The sequence below is a fragment of the Ammospiza caudacuta genome, chromosome 3 (genome assembly GCF_027887145.1).
Source record: "Ammospiza caudacuta isolate bAmmCau1 chromosome 3, bAmmCau1.pri, whole genome shotgun sequence".
Lineage (NCBI taxonomy): Eukaryota > Metazoa > Chordata > Aves > Passeriformes > Passerellidae > Ammospiza > Ammospiza caudacuta.
In genome coordinates, this window is record NC_080595.1 from 53,160,882 (window position 1) to 53,186,873 (window position 25,992).

At 40.1% G+C, this 25,992-nt stretch overlaps 1 protein-coding gene across 1 annotated transcript; it reads left to right on the forward strand.

The window, feature by feature from the left end:
- The first annotated feature begins 82 nt into the window (after window positions 1-82).
- LOC131555444 (uncharacterized) lies at window positions 83-24,874 on the forward strand. Its single transcript, XM_058801482.1, has 14 exons — window positions 83-308; window positions 3,460-3,579; window positions 4,518-4,637; window positions 5,724-5,843; window positions 10,002-10,124; window positions 11,156-11,238; window positions 13,094-13,219; window positions 14,047-14,092; window positions 15,229-15,362; window positions 19,644-19,772; window positions 21,356-21,470; window positions 22,349-22,483; window positions 23,678-23,803; window positions 24,747-24,874. Exons 1-14 carry the CDS (start codon window positions 83-85, stop codon window positions 24,872-24,874), a joined length of 1,731 nt encoding a protein of 576 aa, XP_058657465.1.
- Window positions 24,875-25,992: the final 1,118 nt, after the last annotated feature.

A 25,992-nucleotide genomic window follows, 5' to 3' on the forward strand; every position in this document is an offset into this window, starting at 1 on the left:
CAAAAAGCGGACAAATTGAGAAGAAACTTTTGTTTCCATCTCCTTCCTTTTCTTCTTGCTTTGTGCTGCTGCTGGAACAAGAATGGGTCAGCTATGTGGACGATGCATGCAGCTCCTGCGGGACTTCATAGGCTTTGTTCAGAGGATGTCCTCTGACTTGGTGCAAGGCATCAAGGAATGCTTAACTCTGATAAGCAATTGCTCCTGCTTAAAACAGAACAGCTCTAAAAACAGGCAGCTGTACAAGCCCATCCTACAGCCTCATGAGAGAGTGACTGCACAGGAGTTTCTGCAGCATATTGAAACAGGTGAGAAGACTTTCTTTTTCTAAAGGATTGTGAAAGAGCAAGGGGATTAATTTTGCGGGTTGAAAGCAAATTGCTATCTGATCTGCTCTGGTATGGCATTGAGCAGCTCAGTGATGATGAGGAAAGGCCAGAGCTACAGAGCATTTTCTTTGTGTACAAGGCACCAAGGGCTCAAGTCGTGCAACAGTTGGATCTGGGTAGAAGTGGTCAATAACTTTCTTGCTCTGCCACCACTGTTAATATATAACCCATGTAAATGTGTTTCATAAAAGTGAGTCCTTCTAGAAATTAAAGTTACTTTTTTGAAGTCAGTCAAAAAGAACTGACAAAATTGGACATAGGCTTTGATAGGTCTGGATGCTACGTGAGTACTGAGCTGTGAGTGGGCAGATCACAGTGCGATGTGCACAGTTGTGCACCTCTGTGTTGGCTGAACTCTGGGACTTATGCTAGGAATGTCTGGGCTACACATGAGGAAGATCAAAGTCACCCTGGGACAAGCATCGTTGAGCTCTCAGGATTCCAAGCAAACTGTGCTTTTGTGCAAATGTTTTAGACATCAGGCTTAATCACAATTGTGGGATTCTATTTGAATCAAAGCAGATCCATAACTCTGCATCTGTCTCCTTTGCTTTACAGGTTATCTGCCTAATTCCTCTGTTTTTCTATTTGTGATATCCTCTTTGTCCCATCCTAGGATACAATATCAATAGGAAATCTTTTTTTCTTTATTTCACTTCTGCAGTCATCTTGAATGAGTGTATTTTGTTGGTTGTCCAATCTAAAAATAGTCCTTATCTCAAGATAAAGGGGTCATTGCTTGATTGGTTTTGCTTTGTCTCACAACTAATTGGGTATACTTTATGTTTAACAGCTTTGGGCTAAAGCTACTACACAAAATTACACAGTCCCCTACTTTGGTTTGTGTGAAGGGTGTGGAACTACTATTAATTTACTTGTCTTTTTGGGAACATGAAACAATCTTGTAAGGGGAACCAGGAGAGACATTTTTCCTTGGTGTGACATGGTTAATTCTATTTGAAATAGTCTGTCATGGAGCAACCTGTGGAATAATTGCTGTGACTCTGGTAGTTGGGAACATGTGTGGATTAGCCTCAGTTGGTATACAACATGCTGGTGCCATTATCCAGCGAATGTGATGGGTCCTGTGCTGCTGCTAAGATTCACTGATTGTTGCACCTTTAGACCTGGTTTAAATCTTGATATTCATGTCCAGAATAGGGACAGATCTTTCAGCTTGTTATACAGTGGAGATCTTCCAGGGCTGAACTTTCTCTTCCAAAGTCCAGCGTGCTCCTGAGTGTATTGGAGACTGTCTTGGCAGTGTCCCTGCACAGCTGATGGCTGAGACGTAATGAAGGGGAGGCCAGAATAGCTCCTTGTAGCAGCCACTGGTGTTCCCTGAAAAGACTAAATGTGTGTTTTCCTGAGAGATCCTTTCCTCTCTGAGATCCGTCTTCAAAACTCTGCTCTGTCTTGGATCCATGGGAGCTGGGGCACAGCAGCAGGAAACCTAGGGCTTCTCTGACAACAGTACCCATGACAATGAGGGGTGTCAAGGAGGTCCCACTGTGAATGACAGGACACATACAGCACCCAGGAAGCAGAACCAATCTGGTTGTCTGGATGGCCAGATCTTACTGCCTAGACAAATGGAGGCAGGGAAGCCTCATAAAGAGAACCAAGACACATCCCTCTTACTTTAACACTCACCTTTGTATTTTATTCCAAGAGGGAACAAGCCTATCCTCAAAACAAAATATAATAAGCAAAATATAATAAATAGGAACAAAATATAATAAGCAAACAAAATCTAATAAACAAAAAGACAGTGTTTGGACAATTTGGGTGCAAGGAGAGACTTCATGGTTGATCATCACACTCATCTGTTCACCAGGGCAGCAAATTTTGATATTTTGAGCAGGTGAAGATTTTGAGTGGTTTCAGTTTTATCACTCTCCCAGACAAAATCACATATAGAAGAATCAGATAGATTCAGGTTCAGATAGTGAAAGGAACAGAATTAACCCACATGAAAAGATTTTTTTGGTTTTTTTTGTCTAAAACCTTGCACACACAGGTGAGTCCTTCCCTTGGTGTATACTACTAATTATTTTTAAAAATTATCTTTATATGAAGCAGTTCTGTGAAGCTCACTTGCCTAATTCTGAGGGTAGGAGTTTGCTAGTCTTGACATGTCAGCAGCTTCTAATGGCTTGAGATATTGGCTTTGTTTTGCAGTGAGGCATGAACACTCACGCTTCTCACGTCCCTCACATTTCTTTGTCTCGTGGGAGGTAATAGCTAGATACTTTTCACAGAAATGTTTCAATCATTATTGCACAGCTTTAATCTATTGCCTGAAAATATATCTTATCATTGTGTGCTCCACCAGTTGACCAATCATATTTCCTTTTTAAGTCTGTTCTTTCATTCAATGTCCCTTTCCTTTTCCCCTCTGCTGCTCCATTCCACATATTATATTATATTATGCAGTGACTTACAGAAGTCATGCATGACTGCTATTGCTTGATGACTGTTGTTGAACATCTGGTTTATTAATAGGGGAGCTATCATACTCAAGAACAGGTAGACTCATGCTAGAAATTTAAGCCTGAGGCAAGCCAGTTTGCAGTCCATGTTGCTATTCCTTTAAATCCTGTATTTCAATACCCAAGACAGGAAACACAGTGAACTTCAGATATGGTAACTTAGAAATATATACTCTTTCTATACTTATAAATATATATAGAAATACAACATAAATCAGAAACATATACTCTTACTTAACACCATGTTCAGTATTTTAACAAAGATTCAGAAAAAGGTAAAGATTTTTGTGGAGAACAAGAACACCTGCATTTATATTAGATAGCATAAAATGTCTAAAGGTTATAATTTATCTTGTTTCCAATCACTAGCTTTATGAGCTTTACAAGAGGTATTGTCAAGGATAGGTTATTCCCAGTTCATCTATTGCTTCTGCTCATGGAAACACGAATAAAGATAGATGGGCTTTATGGGGTACAAAAATCCTTATGTGTTTGGTTGGCTTTAAATTTTAATTTCTTTTTGTAAACTAACCCTTTACAGATGTAATTAAGCCTGTGCTGTCATTTTACATCTACAGATTTTGAAATGTCTCCACTGGGAAAGGACCCTCTGGAAGCCTTGAGGACCTTATCCTTTTCAGAAAACCCAGGTTTACAGCAGTCGGCTGCACTCTATTACTTGCACGTGAGTCAGCACAGTAAGTTCTCTCAGTAAGCATTTGAAAATTTTCATGTAATTATAAATAAAAATATTATTTCAAACTGTGAAACTCCTTTTGATTCATTAAGCAAGTTTATTTTTTTGCTTTCATGCCATGTTGTTTGCTAAGGAAGATGGAAAACTGTCATTGCCATATAGGCACAGTCAGTTCTGGTTTTGCTATAAGGAGATATCTCTTACAATTGTAAAAGACTGTTACTTATGATATTGTTACACTCAAGTGAAGCTCAGCAGAACCCAAAGTATTTAAAGTTAGTGTATACTGAATCTCCTGAAAGCAACAGTCAAAATATGGTGAAAGGAAATGGACATAGTGACCAGTTAATGTTAAAAATTATATACAAAAAAGGACAATGCTCCAGAAGATAGATTATAGTGAAAAGTTATGAAGGACACACTCTTCTTTGTTCCAAATATTCTGTGGGAGCACTTGGCTCTTGAGGTAGTTTGTTAATGGTTAGGAGTCAGCCTAGATATCTCAAATAAAATATCAGCAAGAGTTTGAATTCTAAAAAAAAAAAAAATACTAGCAATAAGCCGGTTGCTATTTATTTATTTGTTTATTTTAATTTTACTTCAAAGAGAATATTCTGTCACTTGGATTATAGCTTTATCCCGTGTATTATTTGCTGGATAAAAAGTGCAGGTGGCCACAAGGCAAGGACATGCTGTGAGGCAGAATGACTTGTTTGGTAGCAAGGCACACTGCTTCCCTTCCCATGGTGTTTTTGAAGTACTTGATTATTCAAAACCTCTTCAGGAAACTTGCCCTGTTTGCTAGTAGCAGTGGAATTTTAATGAAGGTGAATACAACTCAGCCTGTGCATGGGAGCACCTCAGGCTTGGGTCCATCAAGGGAAAAATGTGACTGTGATGAACAATGGGACTCATGAATATTTCCTCTCACTCTTGCAGTGAACATCCCCCTGCCTGTGGAACATCTGGAACCCTTCTATGCCTTACTACGTTCTGCTGACCTGGAAGTGCAGCAGATGTCTTCCCTGTCCCTTGTCAACTTCCTGCTGGAAGGAAATAGTGAGTAATTAATGACACATCTCTCTTCAGGTGAAGAAGTATCTGTTCAGCCAGACTCAGACAGAAGGTGGGCACTTCATGCAAATCTAGATTGCTTTTTTTGTGTTCTTCATAGGACAAGTGTGAGTCTGATTCTGAGTGTAAGATACAGAGCTTCTGGTGGCACCAAGATAGAACAGATCCCTCCAGCTACATTATATAATGTGACAAGAGTTCTTGGATCTGTGTGCAAAGGCAGATAAATTATTCCCAGGCCAGTGTGGGAATTCTATTATCATTCTTGGATCTACAGACATTTTTCCTTTCAACCAATGGATACAGCTAATAGAAATAAACTCTGTGTACAAGACAGTGCTGATTTTCTGGTTATTTATGAACTGGTCCTTAGTCTTAAATTGCTTGTAGAGGAAAAAAAAAGTTTAAATGCTTAGTATAATTGACTTGCTTCTGTAACTAAAGGGGAAAATAGACTTGAGATAGAATTTGGGAGATGCAGAAGAATAACTTCCCAATAAAGTTTATGTTGATAGGGCATGAACATGCCACACCTCATCGCAGAGTCCTTGTTGCTCCTACTACTGCACTCCTGGTCACCTGGGCCACAACAAGTGTTCTATCCTGCAGTCCCATAATAGCAGAAGACAGGGTCAGTCTTCAGTGAAGTTAGCTTTTTTCTTTGCTTTTTTTAAAAAGGATTATGCTGCAAATAATATCATATCCCTGTTTACAAAGAAAAATTATATTTAAAGGGTAGACCTCAGAAGAAAAAGAAAGGGGGGAGCAGGGTTGCTGAGTAAGTTGTGAACCTATTGGAAAGTTGCAGTTGCTCTTGCCAAAATTAACCTGATTTGGGACCTTCTGGCCTAAAATCTCCAAACATCTGTTACACTCTTTCATGCATTTAAAGGAGAATTAAGCAAACCTAGCTGGAGACTGAGAGTGGCTTTCTGGCTGTTTCTATCTTAGTTCTATTTAGTATAATCTTAATGTAGATCTCCAAAGCAGTCAATGGATGATGTATTCTTTCCACAAAATCACTGACTGCTTACTTTTTTATTTGTCAATTTTTCTTGAATTTTTGAATAGTTGACAAAGAATTAGTTGTCCAAATGGGTTTACTTGAGCCAATTCTGGATCTGCTTGAATCAGAGGATCCCACTGTCCAGTGTAATTCCTGTGCCTGCATCATGACTTTGGCTGTTTCAGGTGAGTGTTCTTTTTGCCTTTATCCTCTGCTGTGAATTCATTCAACTCTTCCATCATATTTTAAGATGAAACAACCTATTTGCAATTGGTTTAAAAGTCATAAGATGCAGCAACAAGTTTTGGCATTCCCACATCATAAATTCAACCTCCTGACATTCCAGTTATTTTTCTCAGTGTTTCTTACCTTTGTGCTCTTATGATTACAAACCTTTTTCTGATTTTCATCCTAAATGTATTCATGACTGGCTTATCTTAATTAATGTCTGCATTGGCTTTTGCTTCAGGAGTTCTGTCCCTCTGATGTCTGTGCTTATGAGGTTTCTTCATTTTACTAGACTGAGAAAGCCAAGGTCTTTTAAGACTCCTCTTGTAAGTGAGACTCTCCATTCATCTTCAGAGTCCTTCCGGGTGTAAATGATATGTTCCAGGAATGGAACTTAGCATTTGCATGTGCCATATCATGATACCACGGGCCTCAGGCATAAATGCTACAGGAGTTCTGGTTTGGATTCATCTCTTCTGAAAGAGAAGTCGCCAGAAATGTGCAGTACTTCAGCTGGGGTCTCAGCTGCTGTGCCTTTTGTTGTGGCACATATGGAAATATGTTTTGTGGTACATCTCACAGTAACACTTGCAGGTTTGGTCATTGTGCCATGGTGATGTTGTCAACCTACAGCTGACTTAATCACTTAGGCTTGCTCCTCCTTTGCTGCTATTTCCAGCAGACATCAAGTTACCAAGGCTCTGTACCACACGTTTCCAAGTGCACATCCCTGCATTTTGTACAGGTTTCATTCTGTTTCCATTGCTTCAGTATTCTAACTTGTCTGCTATTTGTAAGATATTCTGGTCCTCCACTGCATTGACAGTTCTACATTCGTATCTTTGTGTTAACTCTCTGGTTCAAAGCAAATATGGACTAGCCCTCATGGAATTCCATCTGTAGCCTCTTCCCAGGTGGTCATTTCCATGCAGCAAAATTTGCTGCCAGCTTGCTTTCAGGCAGTTTTTTATCCATCTTGTACTACTTGCATTTGTCATCTTCTGCTTAACTATGAATATTTCATATAATGATATGAATATTTTCCTGGTATCCAGACAGGTAAGTTCAGCCACAGATACCAAAAGAAAGGTTATCATATTAGTCTGTCTTACTCTACCTTGTGCAAACTCGTGGTTCTCCAGAACAAACCGTGTACAAGTCTGTAGAAAAGCTGTGTTTTCACATTTGTTTCCCTTCTTGTAGCCAGCTTCCTTTTCCAGCTTGGGAAGGTGCAGTGTGATGTCCCAGAAGGTTGAGGGAAGCATGATGAAAGTGTTAATTTCTCATTTAAGTACTTATGTTACAAAGGAGGAGTGGATAAGCAGGATCAAACCACATGAAAGTGCTGATTTGCATTTTATCCCACTTTTTTTTGTTTTATTTTCAGGTTTTTAAACACTCTTCCCTTAGGAGCTTATTTTTAAGCATTGTATATTATTGTCAGGTTAAAAATTCTACATGCTACATTACTTTGTGTGGAATGCAAATTGCCTCATTTAAATGTCTTAATTAGGCATGGCATCACTAAACTTTTAGGTACTTGGCTCTAGAAGGACTTTCTTTGTGTAGAATCACTGAAGTTAAGCCCCTAAAAATTACAGAGAGATGTCCCTTCACCTGTTTTAAAAAGTCCACAGTGAAAGTGATTTGTTTGGGCATCTAAGGATGTTACTTAGTCCTGAAGGCACTCATACCCTTCCAGATGTCTGCCCTGGAATACAGGGAGGGAACCCTCAGCTACTGTAGATCCAGGCTACCTTCATTTCCTGTGGTCTTCTTTTGCCTTTGCACACTCCCTTAAGCACCAATGTCCTTCTGAGCACAAGTACTCCAAATTAAGCACTCAAAGAGCTTTCAGAGCTGAACATAGAGGTAGGCAGTCCTGCACAGGCTGGGTTGCTCCCTGGTGTTTGATCAGGGTTGAGGATCTCTGTCCCAGTTTAACTAGAATTCAAATAGGCTGGATCCATTTATTTGTTTTTCAGACTATATTTAGATACCACAGCAATGAGACTAAAGCAAGAGGCAATTCTCCAGGGTTTATTTTAATTTTAGCTTGCAGACTCTGGTATTTTAGGTGTTTGCTTGAGAAAAGTATCCTGTTCAGTCATATCCTTCAAGAAGACCATTTATGCAAAAGAGATAAATATGGAAGCACAACCAAATTAGGAGATCCTTAGATGGCTTTAAGGTGACTAAAATTCTGCATCTAAGAATGGTCTAATTCTGTTGCAACAAGCATGCAAGACTATGTACAGAGTGAAACTGTTTAGCAGTGTTACTGCAGGTCATGTGTAAACTGGGTTGTCTCCCTGCTGCAACAGGGAGCTGAAAGTAAGAACAAACTAACTCATTCAGATGAAAAATATTTGAAGTTTAGTTTGTTCCAACACCAGAATTTGTTCATGAAGCTAAAGGACACATGCATAGTTGCAATTATCTGCAGCTTTTTAATCACTGAGTGAAAGTGAGTGAATCAGTTCTGAGATAAGAACTCAGAGTACTTCAGAACTAAATGTTCACATGTTCAGGGTTTAAGGGGGTCTGAACATCTGCTTTAAGCTAAAACAAGAAGGATGCACTGAGTGTAAAGCACATTCAAAGTTGTTTTGATGGGAATTTTTGGGTACACAAATGTCAGAGAGTGGAAAGAAAGAATTTATAAATTAGTGAGTTATTCATACACAGCTTGAGTAGACGTTGATTTCCCCACTTTAGAGTAGTGTCTCAAACACATGGCTTCCTTCTAAAAGCCTTCCAAGGAGTGTCAGTGGTTGCAGTGGCATCAGTGGAGGGACTGCATTTTTTAAGATAAACAGGTGGTCCAGGAGAGAAACATGATCTAGCCTGCCACCTCTCATACAGAGATGGCAAGAGTTACACATCTTGGTGAGATAGATTTCCCCATCCAGTCTGTCATCATAAACTGGTGAAACAAGTGTTCAGACACACTATCTGATAGAAGAAAGAATTTGCCTAAGTTTTGTCCAAATGTTCATAATCCCTTTTCTCGAAGGTAAGATTCTTTTCCACATTCACAAACATTTATGGAGTATATTGTGTACAAGAATAAGGGAACCAGTGATATCTAAATTCTTCCTTAATCTTTTTACTTCTCTTTTTTATTCACCTGAGTAGTTTGCATCACACCCATTGGAGTCATACAAAAGACTTTCTGCTTCTACTGAGGGAAACAAGAGAATGGTATGTAGGCAGATTAGATTAGAGAAGGGCTTGTCTATGAAAGGGACCAGAATATTTCACCAGAATAATAGCTTCCCACATGGAAAAGCTATTTTAAATAGATTACTCTTCCCAGAACAGTTATTTTTCTTAATTTTTTTTCAGAATAAAAGTTATTTACTTAAATATATACTCATAGGAAGACAGAAGATTACTTGCCCTGGAATATTAAACTGATACTCTCTGAACTATACTTGAATAAACATCCTGGCTAATCTATGTCAGTTCCTCACTATATAGGTTTAAGGTATAAAACTAGCCACTTTGTTCTCTTAACTCTCTAAGTTAGTTAGCACCTGAAAACTTGATCTCATCCAAATACCTTTTTTTATTTGCTCTGTCTGCTTCATGTTTCTCTCAGCAAACTTCCACAGACTGGCCATTGTTTAAATTGTGTATAAATATTGTTAATTTCCTTAGAAACCTCTGCATTGTTTGTAGATGTCAAGTGAGTAACACAGGGAAATTCCAAGAATGAACTTGGCGCTGAATATACCCTACTAAATTAATTAAACCTTACCTGCAGTTAATGAGGTAGCTTTTGGTTATCACAGTGTGAATAAGTTGGCCAGACATACCAAGGGTTTGAAGTAAGTACAACACTCTGTTAACCTGTTTAAAGGATCTTAAGGATATTTTAATTATCGTAGTTACAAACCAAAAGCATTGAACCAGCTGTGATTTATGGCTAATCCAGAAATCATGAATTGGTTTCCTTCCTGTTAAGCTCTCAGAATTTTAAGAGTTTCCTTTGAGCATGCAGAGAAATCAGAGAAGGGAACACCAAGGGATAGTCCTGCTGGTTGTCCTGCTTGTGGCTCACAGTAAGATGGCAGTAAATATTTCTTTCTTTCTCTGATTCTTTTCTCCAGAGTCCAACCGAGAGGCTATTGGTGCTGCTAGAGGACTTACGCCCCTATTGTCTCTTGCCAATTCCTATGATCCCAGAGTCCAGCAAAATGCAGTTGGTGCTGTTCTGAACCTCACACAATCAGGTACTTTTGGACTAATGGTTTACCTAAATTGCCAAAAGAAAACTCTCTGATAGAAAAATAATCCTAAATCTTAAGGCAAGAATAAAAGCATATCTGAGCAACAAGTTATTTCCTCTGCATATGGCATTCATGTTGGTACCACAGGTTGATGATTTAAGTTTAGCTGATACAGACTCTTTTTTGCCTAGTAGCAAAACAAAAAAGCTTGATTTTCAAATCCAAGGGGCTAGTGTAAGAACATTTAAACAATCAGTCAAAGAAATAGGAAAAAAAATAGCTATTTGTTAAAGAAACATTTTGGCCTAAAAAATTAGCAGGACATTTGGTGTACTTTAAAGCAATCTCAGGAGCTTATGCAACAAAGTTGAGCTTTAGGAGCTTTTTGCTTGTTCTGACTAACTCAGTGCTGGAATATGCTAAGTATAACTATCACGAGTCAGACATTAAAGGCTTCTGGAATATCTGCAAACAGCTTTATCAAAAGTAGTACTTGGTCCTCTGCAATTATATGTAGACTACCATAATTAACTCTGAAACAAACCAGCATTAAATTTCACCTACCAAGATGATACCATTATTCCACAGAGCAAAACGATAAAGTCGTGAGTAACATCTCTGAACTCTGTGTTCTGGAAGGAAACAGTTGGCAAGAACTTATACAGTTGGCTATTACATTTCTGGTATTATTCAGAATATTTTAAATAATTTGTTGTAAAACACAGAAATAATAGTGAAGATCCTACCTGAGGCTTTTCAGCTTCTCCAGCAATTCAGATTCTCAGAGCAGTTTTATCATAAAACCATCTAAGCTTAATCAGACAGCCTGCTAGTCTTTTTGCTAAAATATCTGCATACTGCTGCATTACACAAGCTCTAAATTATAAACGTTCCAATCACACTGACTGGCATATATTTGGATAACATCAGCACTCTTTAGAACACAAGAATTGTGCACATCCCTTTTGAATGGTGCCTCCAGATGAGAGGGAGGGAAGGAGGAAGACACTTTTACTTTTTCTTTTTAATGGCAGAGAAAATCCAACAAGTTCTATGCAAGGAAGGAGCCCTACCAGTTCTTGCCTTGCTGCTGGAATCTCCTGACTCAGAAGTCCAGGTATGACTAAAATAGGTCAGATTTTAAAACAGTAACATTGTGACTTACTGTAAGGAGAGCACAAACCTCAGTGTGCAGAAATGAAAAGGGGGAGAGGAGGAATGGTTTCTCTAGTGAAGTGGAGAAACATGAGAGAGCATCTTGGTGAAACTCAGCTCAGTCACATAATATATATTAAAAGACCCAATTTGTCTCACTGCACAGGAGAAAGTTTGTGATCCAAAATTTCTTCTGCCAGCACACATTAATGTATGCACAGGGTTGTTATGTGGCTACCTTCTTGTGTTTTTCAGATCATCAGACATGATGCAGATAGGTCTTTTCCTCTGGGTTTTGTTTTTTTGTTTTGTTTGGGGTATTTTTGCATCCTAACTTTGATCATCCACTCTAAGCAATGTTACTAAGTATTCTGAGAAGACAACTTGAAAAGATCTTTTTCTTCTTGTTGTACATATCTGTAAAACATCCTGTTTTATGCCTATCACAGACACCTGTTTGTGATTCTGCACACTCAGCAGAGAGCTCATCTTAGTGCAAAAGTGTGCTGATAAATAAACTAGCAATCAGAGTTGTAAGCCTTACACTCTGCTAGTTTGTTTATTTAGTCCTTTGAGTAGCACAAAATTTTTTGCCCCATCATTTATGAAGGTATGGACCCTCTGGAGTTGCTTTCCGCAAACTGTTTCTGCATTTTTAGATTTCTCTGAGATTCATCTTGTCTAGGTTTGGAAAGACCGGAGTCTGCTAAGGAAGGCAAGACCCTCCCCCGAAATGGAGAATGTAAACCCTCCCCACCCCTCCGAATTGCTATAAATTTTAAATTAAGGGGGCTCTCAGGCAAAATTATGGGAGCAGGAAATAACAGTTCTTTAATAGGGAAAATAAAAAAAATAAAGGATAAAATAAACAGTGCAGTACACTAGAACAACACTGACAGAGTCAGAACCCAACCTGACACCCTGTGGGTCAGGGTGTTGGTGGCAGTCCAATTGGAAATGTGGCTGCAGTCCTCCTGAAGTATCAGGTGTGGTTCTGTTGGAGCAAGGGGAATCTGTAGAGAAGGATGTATTCTACCCCTGAAGATCCAGTGGAAGGAGAGGCATCTGCTGTTTCTCTGGGGAATCCCATGGAGAAAGCTGTGCCGGTGTCTCAAAAACCTCTGGATTATATCTGGGTAGCAATGCTTGGCTCCTCCCTCTGGGCGGAGCATCTCACAATGGGATGTTATAGTTCTTATCAGCCATGCAGTGACATTCAATAGTCTGTCATCAGCAGATGTCCCCTCCCGAGGGAGGTGTGAATGTGGTCATTCAAAGAGATAAAGCAAACTGCCCACTTGACAAAGGTAATCTGCCATACAGGTGGTAATGGAAAACAGCTTACATTGCAATCTTCAACACATCTTAAAATTTCCAACTCTGTAGCTCAACATCTTCTAATTATACCTCTCTAGTAACAGATAATTTTATATGCGTAGTCCTCCTTAGTGTTAATGGTTAGATCCTTTGGAAATGATCTCTTGGCATGCTAGGGCAAGAGCTACATCCAGCTTGAGTAAATCAATGTAAACATATAGTACAATAGATGCAGATGACTTAGATGCCAGCAGCCATGTCATTGCAGCAGCAGAGCATGTTCCCAAACAGCCAGAGTCCTAATGAATGTACTACACGCCCCAGCAGGATTGCTGGAGCAGCTACAGCATGTTGTGTCAATCCTATAAACACCCTTAGGATGAAAAAGCATATTATTTTTATTGGTTTTAAATCTGAGCATTTCTCCAATTTATTTGTATTCTCCTCAGTGTGTCACCACTCTGACCTTTCTGTCTACATTTTTTCTTGGTTCTTTGCAGTACTACAGCTGTGCTGCCCTGAGCAACGTGGCAGCCAATGTTCAGCACCACAAAGCCTTGCTGGGACCCAGTGACAGATTCCTGCTGCGGACACTGATCTCTCTCCTATCCTCTTCTGTGGACAAGGTAAAGCTGTAGCTTTCTCTTTGTGAAAAGACTTAGCATCCAAGTAGAGCTATAGACTTGGGCTTCCAGTTTCAGTTCACATCATTCTGTTCATCTACTGTACAGGTACCTATGCAGCATCTTTCCCATGAGAAAAGACACCTATAATAGAAAATACATGGGTTCTACAAGGTCAATGTATGAAGAAAGCAAAGGGAAATTATTAAAGTTGTTCTACAGCCCTGGACACTTCCTTTAGAATAGGATAGCCAGTATGCTATTAACTTGAAACATCGTGTGAGAAGTGCCCTGTCCAGGCTCTGTCTTTGATCATTGCGTGTGTGACAGAAGTTGTGTGACACATCTGTTGTGCTACTTGTTTTTTCTTTTTGGTATCCGGAACTTTTACTGTATGGCTTCAAGCATGACATCTTGAGAATTTTGCTTTGTTGGAAACCACATCAAGGAAACTTCAAGAAACCACAGTTCCTGGTGGAACTTGAAATTCTGTGTAGAAGGGAGGTAAAAAAAAACTGCAAAGCAAATGGGACAATTTCTTTCCCTTCATTTTCTTATAACTTATCAGATGTCCTAAAATAAAGCCAACACCTGAGCCCCATTCTTCATCAACAATAGGATGACTGATACTAGGAGGTTGAAAAAAAAATTTCATCAAAACTTGAAAAAAAAACATGTGCCAAAACTTACTCTTGAAGATAATGTAAGAGCTTACTAGTGTTGTCATGTTTATTTTGTGTGCAATAGGCAAGAACATGCATTACTGAAACTGCTCTTTTCCCTCCTCTCTCTCATTTTTAATTTTTGGTTTTCCTCTTTGGCACAAGCAGGTTTCAAGCCAGGCATGTGTTTGCCTAAGAAATTTGGCTACCAGTGGTAAGCAATGTCTTGGAGATAAAGAAACCAAACTATTTCTATCTCTCTCTGCCTTTCAGAGTGAGCACAGTGGGCTGGGAACCTTTCCTATCAAAAGCAAAGAGACATTTTCTACATTTTAACTGGATGTTAAGGGAAGAGGAAGGTGCAGTGCATACCCTAACTAAATCTATTTTAGAGCTCCCAGGTAGCAAGGGGAGTATCTGGAGAAAATGAGAAAGGCAGCAGAGGTGTCCTTATGTACAGAGCCTTAGTGAGTTGCTAAGCTTTCATTTTTTCCATGTTTCCTAAGCATTAAACCCATCTAGGACAGAATGTCTTCTGAAATTGCTTATTGAGTGGGGACCTGTCTTCTCCAAGGCATGATTCTGTCTATCATTAAATATAATTTTCTCCCATGCATTTGTCATTCTCCTAAAAAACCCTATTAAATGTCCAAGATTCATTTCTATGACATATTCAGGAAACAGTGGCAGAGGACTGGCACACTCAGTGCTAAAGTCCCAGACTCCAGGGTAGAGTTTTTCATCTAGAAAATGTAGAACTGCTTAATTCTCAAGCAGTCACAATTATAGAGGAGTTGAGAGCCAAGGAAGTGCTGTGCCACTCCTTGACGAGTTTGAAACACCCGGTCTGCTTCACCTTTTAGATCTGCCTCTCCATCTGCTGGCTGCTCTGGCATTGCCTTTTAGTGCACTCTCTGAGGTTGCAGGAGCAAGTGGGGTATAACAACTCAGTGGGATGGCTGGGCTCTCTTCTGGCTAACCAAAACTCTGCAAGATAGGTGGTGCTTGGGAGGTCTTTCTGTTTGTTAGCAGAAGCTGCCACCTTCATACCTGGCCTTATGCCAATGACAGAGTCAGAAAATTCCCCTCACTTGGTTTTTTGAGGTTCAGACACAGACTGAGGGTGCCCAAACCTACATTCTGCCATCAAGCTTGTATTAATCCCTCAGCAAAAGGAGGCAGAACAAATGAGGGTTTCTTTTTATAACTGAACATCTGGCATTACCCCATTGCACGGAGATGGGGAGGTCCCCTCTAATTTGATACAACAGTCAACTGTTTGAGTCAGAGCCTGAATTACTCCCTGCAGTGCTCTGAGCCCCCCTGACCTCATTTGTTTTCCCACACCAGTGGACATCCAGGCCGAAATGGTTGCTGAGAACGTCCTGCCCCAGCTGTGCTCTCTCCTGGCCTCTGGAAGCGAGGACGTACGCCGTGCCTCCATCGCTCTGCTCTGGATACTCTCCCAGCACCCGCCCAACCAGGTATGGGAGATCATTTCCCAAAAACAGAGGGGAAAGACTCCTTCTGGCCACCACCAGGGGTAACACTCTGTTATGGCAAAACAGCCTATGAAATGCAATTTGAGAATGGCCAAGAGACTCTGGGAGCCTTCCCAACCCTTCTCTCTCCTACCCAAAATATCCAGGCTTCATTTACTGCACTATCACCAGCTACCTGAGGAGCCATCTGTTGTGCTGAGGGCTATCCCAAGGAGACACCAGTGAGAGAGTAGAGAGGCAGATGGGTGTCAGAGCCGTTGGATATGTGGATACTGCCTTGCGCTCCTTGCAACTCTCTCTAGTCTCCTCAGTCCCCAGATCGATGTATGAGGGGAGGACAAACCCAGCACCATGAGAGACTGCCACCATGAGGGCAACCAAGGAAGTTATCTCTTGGCTACAGAGCTTCCCCACCCACTGAAAAGCAGAGAAACTGATTTAGAGCACAGATTTAAAGTGCAGAAGTGCAGAACAAAGAGCAAATGTATGTTACTCCCTACATGGACAGTGTTATTCAAAAGTGCATTTGTAGAATATTGACATATTTTGAATTAGCATCAAAACAAAAAGGGGGACTGACAGAATTTGAAATCTTGTCTATCTTTAGTTAATGCATTAGGACTTTCACCAGGACTGTGTATCCTCATGTCCTAAGTTACAGAACAATTCTTTTGCCCATGTTCAGGGTAAACACCACCATTAATAGTGCAACACTAGCAAATACATGAAGAAGTCTAACTACAATTAAATTATGGCAAGTACTGACAGATTACTCTCGTTTTTAAATGAACTTTTCTTTGCAGTAATTAAGGACATCCATAAGAACAATAGATGTGAAAGGTTTTGATAAGTGTTTTAAGCTAACAACAACATTTGAAGTTAGTCAAAGGTTGCGTGCATAGAGCAAAACTATTTGAGAACCTTTACTGCCACATTGCTTCAGGCAGCAGTGACAGGGTCTGAATAGCTTCAGGTGGCCTTAGGTGCTTCTTGTGTCTGAAATACACTCAGCCTGATTGGGAATTTACTCTGGGTTTGGAAAGCTTGGTGTGTAACAATTAAGTTGTCTGTATGCAAACCAAAATTGCATCTCTCTGGGATGTGATGGGAAAATGGGTGAGCTCAATGCCTGGGAAAGCAGCAACTAGAGCACAGATCTACTCAAGGCAGAGTGGCTGCATGAGCACAGAACATCCTCATTGATTGTCAAACTGCCTCATAGAATCAAAACACAATTTGCTGTCAACAAGCTTACAATTGAAATGCATTAAGTTAGTTGAAGGCCGTTTGCACAGTAAATATGTTATTCAGTAGCAGACATTATGCTGGAGCATGGTCCTCACTCAGATTTGCTTTTCTTATCTCCAAATATCATTCACATTTTTTGTTCTCTCAGGAAAGAGTACCCACAAATCCTTTCCTCCCTGGTCTTGAAACTTGTCTTTACCAGTGTTTCAAATCCCTGGCCACAAAGAGACGTGGTCAGGATCAGTGGGAACAAAGGCACTGCGAACTCAGCCTCGCTACACCAGTGGTGAAACAGCCCATCCTTCATGAGGGAAAAAGGGTCAGTAGCAGGAGGCTGGAAATCAAAGCATCTTACTTTATTCCCCAGTAAGAAGTATCTACATCTCTGAATTTGTTTTAGCGAGCAAACACGGCTGTCCCTGACTGCTGAATGTTGCTGCTTTGTGCGAGCGAGCCCTGGGCACTCTGAGAAGAGTCTGACCTCTTTGTATTCATATCCTGCCTCCCCATCTCTCTGCCTTTTCTGGCCTGCTTTTCCAGTCTTTTCAACATTTCTTTCTCTAACTCAGGCTGAATTCTCCGTGACTGAAAAAGGGACTTCTCCATGGGAACAACTGTTGGAAAACAAACCACTGAACAAAGCTAACCTTTACAACCAAGTCAAGTGATGCTTGAATTATTACAAATACTATCCAGGATACAATGGGGCAGGATCTGTCTGCCCTTTAGTTACCATGAAGCAAACCCCCAGGAATGCTTCACGGGAGCTCCTTGCCCTGCTTCATACCCCTTTTTGCAATCTCCTGGTCAGGCTGTTGACAGGGATTCCCAGCAAAGGCTGGAAAACTTCCCTCTTGCAAAGGGAATTTTATTCCGTTTTCCCGAGGACAGCCCAACCCTGAAACACTAAAGAAACAGGTTTTGTGAGAAAACAGTCCTTTAAGTCAAATTCCTTTGAGCAAAAGACCTGGAAGTCAGGGTCTGTCTATTCCAGATGGTGCCACTGAATCTCCACTCCAGGTACAAAATAACTTTGCCTTGACATTTTGCTAACTGGTAAATGGGATAATATTTACCTTGTCAAGAAATCCCTGTGTAAGGAGTACGAGTGCAGCATTGCAACTGTAAGCACACTTGCTGTTGGAATTTTTTTCCTTGCCTTTATTTTTTTTTAATATTCTAGTCTTGGGAGAAGTTAGATCAATATCCATCTGAACCATTCAATCTATTTTTACTCACAGTTTTCTCGTGATTCTCTTGCACTGTGCAGAATTGAGCCAAACAAACAAAATCTGGATCTCAGCCATATTTCAGCCAAAAAAAAGAAGTTCAGCAAAATTCAAGTACTGTCACTTGCTAATGTAGGTTCTAAATAAACAAAATATCTTGGCAGGGAAGTCATTATGTATTAGAAAGTTCCTTTATAATCCATAGAAAATTTCCTCCTCTCAGGTTGTAGCAAATCAAAACGGGTATCATAGTTGATGGGATTATGTAGAAAAGAGGACATTTGGCCCCAAAAGCGTAGAAGACAGTCATCAGTGGTAATTTAATTGTATTATCTAAAACTATATTATTTCTTCCTTTAAAGAAAATCTAAGGAAAATTTACTGTCATGTCTGTATATAGGATTCTTTAAATGCCCTGTGGAAGAACTGCCCTTTCAACTTACTTTCCTGTCTTATTTTTGGATTGCTGGTTGTGACAGTGCTTAAAATGAGCTAAGTGAAGATGTCAGCTAGTATTAAAAGAAAATAAGATACACTTTTGCAATTTAGCCTAAGCAAAAGAAAGATTAAAGTTAAACTAACTTTTAAAGACATCTGCTCTTCAACACTGCTTTAGTGTTCCTGATGTTTCACAGGTTTCAGAATTATGTGATTTTTTGCAGCTGTGTATAGGACTAATGATTTGTTTTATATTGAACTCCCTTGCTAATGTGTCTCAGTTTCCAGGCAGTACAAATTATATAGTTCATTGGGAACAAACAGAAGAACTGCATTAAAAACTCCTAAATTCCTAAGGGAAGGAAACTGAATGAAAAAACACTCCCAAGAGGAAATCTTTTGCTTTTAACTGTAGACCTAAAATAAACTCTGTTGAAGTCAGGTTTCTCTTACACACAGCAGTGCTCCCTCAATCCATATGGTTATTGAGATAACTACCTGTGCAGTAATCCAGACTCCAATCTGATACTACAGGACAAGAGTAATGGCTGCAAAATAAAAGAAAGTAGGTTTAGATTTGATATTAGGAAAAAAATCCTTAATGTGAGGATGTGAGGCACTGGAACACGTTGCCCAGAGAATTTGTGGATGCCCCATCCCTGGAAGTGTTTAAGGCCAGGTTAGATGGGGCTCTAAACAACCTGGCCCAGTGGAAGGTGTTCCTGCCCATGGCAGAGGGTTGGAACTAGATGATCTTTAAGGTCCTTTCCAAGCCAGGTCATTCTGTGATTCAAGTAATATTAGTGGTAATTGGAGTAAGGCTACATTCAGAGAGAGATACCCAGCAAAGTACCTCTAAAATATCATCAGACAGCATAGAAAAGTGTGTAAAGAAGATGTTGTTCAGGACATGTTTACTGAAGAGGTGCCTGATCACAAACTGATCTAAAGATACAACCCATTGTTGTAGCCAGGTAAATTGCTGAGCTACTCAAGGATGCACTGCTGCTGCTACTTCACCGTGTAGTTCTGCCTTTCACAGCAACCCTGACAACCTCTCCTTCCAGTCAGGGTTGCACATCCTTCCCCTGACTAGCAATGACCACGGTGAGGCACCTGATGGAAACAACAATATACTACACAATCTTGAAGACTCCAGCCTTCCATAGCAAGTGCTCAATAGTCAGTGCAATCAGACCTATTGAGAGAAGCAGCACTGGACCCAGCCACACCCTTGGTTTAAATAAGCAAACTAATGCTCTTCTTGCAGAGCTAAATTCAATCTCTCCATAGCTCACTGCAAACCTGCTTTGTGTTGTCCACACTGGATACTGGTTGTTCTCCTCAGGACATTCTGGCATGTGCTGAGCTACTGCAGAGCCTGGGGATGTTACTGGCAGCACATAAAACAGATCCTGTGATTGTTGGACATACTGCTTGCATCATCAGAAACCTGTGCCTTTCCAAAAACAGACAGGTAGGTACACAATGTTTGTCACTGAACTATACCCTGTGAGGTTGCCATTGTGTTTATGTCAAACCAGCATTAAAAAAATAATTAATGCTGTGGGTAATTAAACATATGCCAATTTGCTATATATTTTACACAGAATTGAATATATGGATAAAAGGACCATAATGAAAGGTAGTTCTATTCATATTTTCCCAATACAATACAAAACAGCTAATTAAAATAATAAATATCTAATTTTTGCTATGAATGATGCAGTTACCTATTTGACTGCATCATAGTATAAAAACTTCAAGCAAGAACATTTCATACTAATTAAAGGAATTGTTCAGGAAAATCTGAGGTCTGTTATGAACTGAATTTTTATTTCCTGGCTCTCATGCTTCAGCTGCTGTTCACTGTGAAACAAAACCCCAGCTATTGATGTACATTTTGCCTCTTTGGCAACATAACTACTTATGCCAAAATGCTGTAAAGATCTCTCTTGCTGACTTTGCTTCAAAATCCATATGCCAGGATGCACTTCCTTTCTCCTTGCCTTTTAGAGTACCTTGCTCAAACACTACCAACAGTAGCAATCAATAATGAGGAAAAAACCTCACCAAATCCTCACTTCTGCTTTGTTCCACTTCCTAGTACACACTTTTTAAGACTCAGTTCTTTATTTCGCCCTTTGTTCACAATACAATTACTACTAGTTCCAGAGATTTAAACCATCCAGAAGGAAAATTACAGGGTTTTTTACTAAGATAAGAATTATATACATTTCTAATAGCTGTGACAGCAAGTTTTTCAGGAAACTAGATTCCCTTAAACTCAAGGCCCACAGTAGGAATAAAAATGGACCATCATTCAAAGTTTCACAAATATAGTCTTTTTTAAAAATATTTAAATTCTGTGACTTTATGCTGTTATCAGCTGGGACCTGCTTTACCTTCAATAAAGCTCTTGCTGCATAAGTGAATAAACAGACATGAGTGGGAGTGCCAGGTTTCCAGGATCAATTCTAAGGAATGCTCCCTAAAACACAAGTACTTGGCACAAAAGGAAAAGGCAGTACTGTTTTTATGCCAGCAGGACAGAAACAGAGTGTGGGAGCTTGAAAAGCAGCAGTCTCAAATCCACCTTGAACCTCTAAGCCGCAAGTTAAAAAACCACAGCAAAAAATGCAGCACGAAATGAGTATCAGAAAAAGATACTCCATTTGCTGATAGACACTTGAGCTCAGTTAGGGAGCCATGAGCAGCTTCCATTGTTAGGACACCCCAGAGAGCTGATGACTTCATGATTCAACTTCACTAGCAACCAGTCACCTCCAGCTGACTCATTCAGAACTCATTTCTTGGTCTCATTTTTTGCTTTTAGTCCAGGTCAGCACAAGTTAAGCCTCCTATCTCTTTTCAACTCAATCTATAACGTATGTATCCCAGTACAGGTGATCTCTGAACAATCCGAGGTGTTTTCACCTGGTTGTGGTAGATCTGGGAGGCATTTTCATTATTGATGGTTTCACCTCAGTACTTCTGAAGCCCCCAGACATCTCTAAACCCTAATGGAAGTGCTAAACATGCCTCTCTCTCTTGTGGCAGAGAATCACGGAGAGCCGCTGTGTCGAAGGTCTCCTCCAGATCCTGCTTTTGACCGACACTCAGGAAGACTCCCTTCATTACGTGACATCCTGCCTTGCTGAGCTAGCAAAGCAAGGTATGGCAGCAACCCTCCATCAAGGGCTGAATCAGAGAAGTGCTCATGTCCTTTATTAATTCTAACAGGAGATGGAGCACAGCTGGACACACAGCCCAAGACTTTCCTTTTAAATTCATTGTAAGTTTCAACAACAAAATCCAATTCACTGGCAGGATACATGGGCTCCATTGTCTGCACTTTTGTTCAACTGTTTAAAATTCTTTATTTTTTTGTTTTTGCTGAACTTCACTGCTGTACATGGCCTGTCTACTTCTATTTCTAACATTTCCCTGTTTCTCAGGCTGAAATAATTTTATCATTGCAGAAACTGATATAAAAGATTAAAATACGAAGTAGGTCTATATCTTGAAATTTTTTGCACATGGATTTCATCAGAGATACCAAATTGGCACTCATCAAAGGTACAGCACTCTTTAAAGCAGGAAGGACGAGTGTAAATTTTCCCAACATGCCCTAGCATTGGATATTGTCTGTCAAACAGGTCATCTCTTCTATCTGGTGTGATGGCCATGCAGCTGGCAACACATCACATTTAATTTTGCGAGTGGAGCACACTCCTGGAGTAGCTGCTGGACAGACTGAGCCCAGTGGGCCAAGAGTGGATCTTGCACATAAAGTGATTCATTTTTGCAGAAAAAAAAGCCAACAAAATATGAACCAAATCCATGGCCTTACCTTACTGAGAGCATAACCTCAGAACATCACCCTTTTTAACAACCTAAACGTACTTATTAACCAAGTTCAGCACTTATTTTGCTTCTCCAGTTGCATGAAGGATTCACCATTTCAGCAGTTTCTGGCAGACCTCTCAGCTTCATTTCTTTGACACTGGAGTTCCTATTTAGAGAGTATTCTCTTACCTTTCTGCCTTCCAGAAGGAGCCATGTTACACATGGTCCAGTGGATGGATGAACCTTTGACAAGGTGCTTGGTGAGACTGGCTGGCCAACTGGAACATCCTGAGCCTTCCTTTCATGCTGCCTCCATCATCCAGCACATGATCAGTCATGGTAACTCATACAGGATTAACTGTGCTTTGGAAGAGACTTATGGGTGTCTGGAGTGAAGTTAGCCTTTTCCCAAAGGACTGTCAGGCACTGAACAACCTTAAATATTCTTCTATCATCCCCTCACTTGGTGTCTACACATTTTTCAGAGTACAAGTGCCCCTTGAAATAAAACAGTCCTTGAGTTGCATGAGAAACTCCAGGGATGAAAGTGGACCACAGATAAAGGTCTGATTTACATGGGTTTTGGCTTCTTCAAGAACTGCCATTCTGCAGAGCTGGTCCATAGCCAACTCTGAGGTCCTTGCAAACAGCTTCAGTTGGAAGGTGGGAGACCATTAACATACTCCTCACCACGGGAAAGATGAGAACCTGTTTCAGACAAGGGTCACTTCAAATAAGGTTATATCTTGCCATTTGACCTTCTTTCTTGGTATGTAAAATGTGATGGCATCCCCCACAGACAGCAGAGGCTGTGTTCCAAAATTTTAGAATAACTCTACTTCCTGACCAGCAAGAGAAAAACTCTTACTCAACCAAATCCTGCTGATATATTTCTAGACTAAATTACCAGGAGCAGTGAAGTAAAGTAGTTTTAAGAATGTAGCCAAAATTTTTCAAGTTTCAGTGAAAGAGAATAAAAAAGCATTATTTTTACCTCTAGAAAATAGTTTTATGCTTAAATACTTGCCTCATGTGGCTGAGAGCCTTTAAGACTTGCAAGAAAAAGCTGTTCTGATGACACTTGCCACATTCTCTAGAAAGGTATAGTTAGATTTTAGACATTAGACATAAGAAAAACTGAAATGTGTGATGAGTCCCCATTAAGGGAAAATACAAATCTGTTTAGTTTCTAGCATTGAGGATTTGCAACAGAGCAGGCTCTCTCTCAGGTAGTGAACAGAATCCAACAGCATAATCATCTAATGGATAGCTTCACCTACCAGGCCAACCACTGTCAATCAGTAGGCCCCTTGCACAGGGATCAGATTCCCAGCAGCCCACTCATCTTTTTATTTACTGGAAGTATCAGCAGTATTACCAGAAGCTGTGGTACAGGGAAGTCGCTTGTCAGTCTTTGCAGTAATGTTGGTTTTACCTGAAGGTGGATGAGTCATTATTGAAATGTTACAAAAATCAGTTTTCAAAGTGCTTAAAGGCTTGTATTGATCTCCAGTGTTTCTCCCATTTACGCAGAAAAAATGATGCTTTTGTGGAAATATCACATTGAAGAGATTCAAGCCTACCTCAAGAATTTTCTTACTCACCAAGAGGTCCGTTTTCAGCAGCTGGGCATCTCCACACTCTGCAGACTACGAGCAGGTATGTCCTTCCTGCCAAGGCTGCCTGCACCCATCAGCAGCAAACAGGCACTGCTTAGTAACACAGATCACAGAATCATTAGGGTTGGAAAAGACCTCTAAGATGAGTCCAACCACTGGCAGTGCAAACTTCTCCAGGGACTAGCTCTGCTCATTTAAGAAAACAGAATAATCTCAAGGGTAGCTGTTACCTTACATGTTTTTAAGCAGCTCCTCAAGAGTATCTCCCAATAAAGGCAGGAGGATTTTGTTTGTTTGCTTTATAACTAAAGGCATTCAGAACAGCAGGGAAATGGGACTTCAGGAAAATCTTATCCTGTATAAGAACTTTTGGCACTTATTGGAATAAAATCCCAATATTGCTGGATGGAACGTGCCTGGGCTTGTCTGACCCTTGCTGCTTGCAACCTAAAAGTTTTTCAAATGTGATTTTAGTTTATTTTGACGAAGCAAGCAAATAAGAAATTTGCATGATTAGCTGATAGTAAAGCTGAGAAGTCTCACATCTTCATATTTCAAAGTCCATTAATATTACTTAATATTATGCTGGGTTAAGTTAGTCTTCTTGTCTTTGGATAAAAGTTGAGTACCTATGAGGGTTATAATGTAGTAATAACTGTATATTGCACATATCTTTATGTATGTAGAGCCAGAGCCAAAACCCCACTATATCTAGATAGGTAGTTGCTGCATGAGGCTGAATTTGGCAACTGAGATTTATACGTCTGGATCAGGAGAATTTAGCAGCAATCTTGAATGGTTGTAGGGATGAAAACTGAATTTGTATGTGCTTTGTGTGGTATTTTTCTGTCTTACCTGTAATAAGAATCACCAACCAACTGTATCTAACCTGAAAAAAAAAAAAAACTTTTCTATGCATCTGCATTAGAACATAGCAAAAAATAGCAGGTTGGATCTGAATAACACCTGTTATTTCTCTTCAGATCCAGACTTTTCATTAGCATTCAGAAAAAGCCAAATGGTCAAACTCCTTGAGCAAGTCCGTCAGCAAACAGAAGAAACTCAAGAGCTCCTTAGGGCAGCTATGTGCATGAAGACAGTTAATATTTAAGCCAAATGGTTTATGAAAACTTACCAGATACAATGGCCTGAACTTTCAGAGCAAACAACTCTTTTCCTTGGTTCCGGTAATTTTCCTGCTACTTGCAGTTTCGTCATACAAGAGAGATGTCCCGATAACAAGAACTGGAGCAGGTCAAAACACAATTCCTTGCACCCTTTGGCTGGCTGCTTAAGTGTGCTTGAGGACATGGCTACATGTTGAAAAACACCTGCTATGCTTGGTTAACCTTCCATGGCTTGTTTTTGGTTTCCTCACCCCACCCTTCAGAAGAACCAGCACCGTATTAATGAGGTTTTATTCATGCAACAGGCTGATTCCATTGATGAGGCATCTCTCAAGTATGCAGGTCTGCATTCATCTTTATTCTCTTTCTGTTCCATGTCCTGTATTTCAGAGCACACTCCAAGGACTTTAGAAAATAATTGAATCACCCCATAATATAAAGGTAGAAAACTGCATACAGGTTACTACAGAAAGTAACTGCTAAGGAACAATTCTCAAAGTACAAAAAATTTGTAAGAAACAAGAATAGGTAAAGTCTTACAGCTGATCCTTGTCCACACTATAGGCTCTACTCTCCAGCAGATGAACAAAGGCATGTTAAGGCAAGGAAATGTTGCACAGAGCAAGTACAGAACACAGCAGGAACCATGAATGATTTGGGTGAGATGTGTTTAAGTACAGAACTGTGTTCTGCAAATGTTAAATTCTTTCTAAAGCTACTCGCAACAAGGGATGAATGAAAACGTTTGGCAAAATTAGGATTTTTTGTTACATTTTGTATTGATACTTCATTTTAAATGGAGTTAAAGAACAATAAAAAGGTATTCGTGTTTAAATTCAACTTATTTTCTTACACATATACTTCCCATGGGCAAGCAGATGTTCAGCCATCTCCAGGAAAACTGGGTTCCATCATGTGTAATAGTTACTTGGGAAGACACACACTGTAACTTCAAACACCCCCCTTTCCTCTTCCTTTCCCCAGCTTTATATGCCCAGCATGACAATGTAAGGTATGGAATGTTCCTATGGTCAGCTGGTGTCATCTGTCCCAGCTGTCCCCTCCCAGCTTCTCATGCAACCCCAGGCAGGTGGTGTGGGGT

Coding starts and splice junctions, on each gene's coding strand:
- LOC131555444 (XM_058801482.1), top strand. CDS start 83: ATGGGTCAGCTATGTGGACGATGCATGCAGCTCCTGCGGGACTTCATA. Junction 3,580..4,517: donor CTTGCACGTGAGTCAGCACA/GTAAGTTCTCTC, acceptor TCACTCTTGCAG/TGAACATCCCCCTGCCTGTG. Junction 4,638..5,723: donor CTTCCTGCTGGAAGGAAATA/GTGAGTAATTAA, acceptor ATTTTTGAATAG/TTGACAAAGAATTAGTTGTC.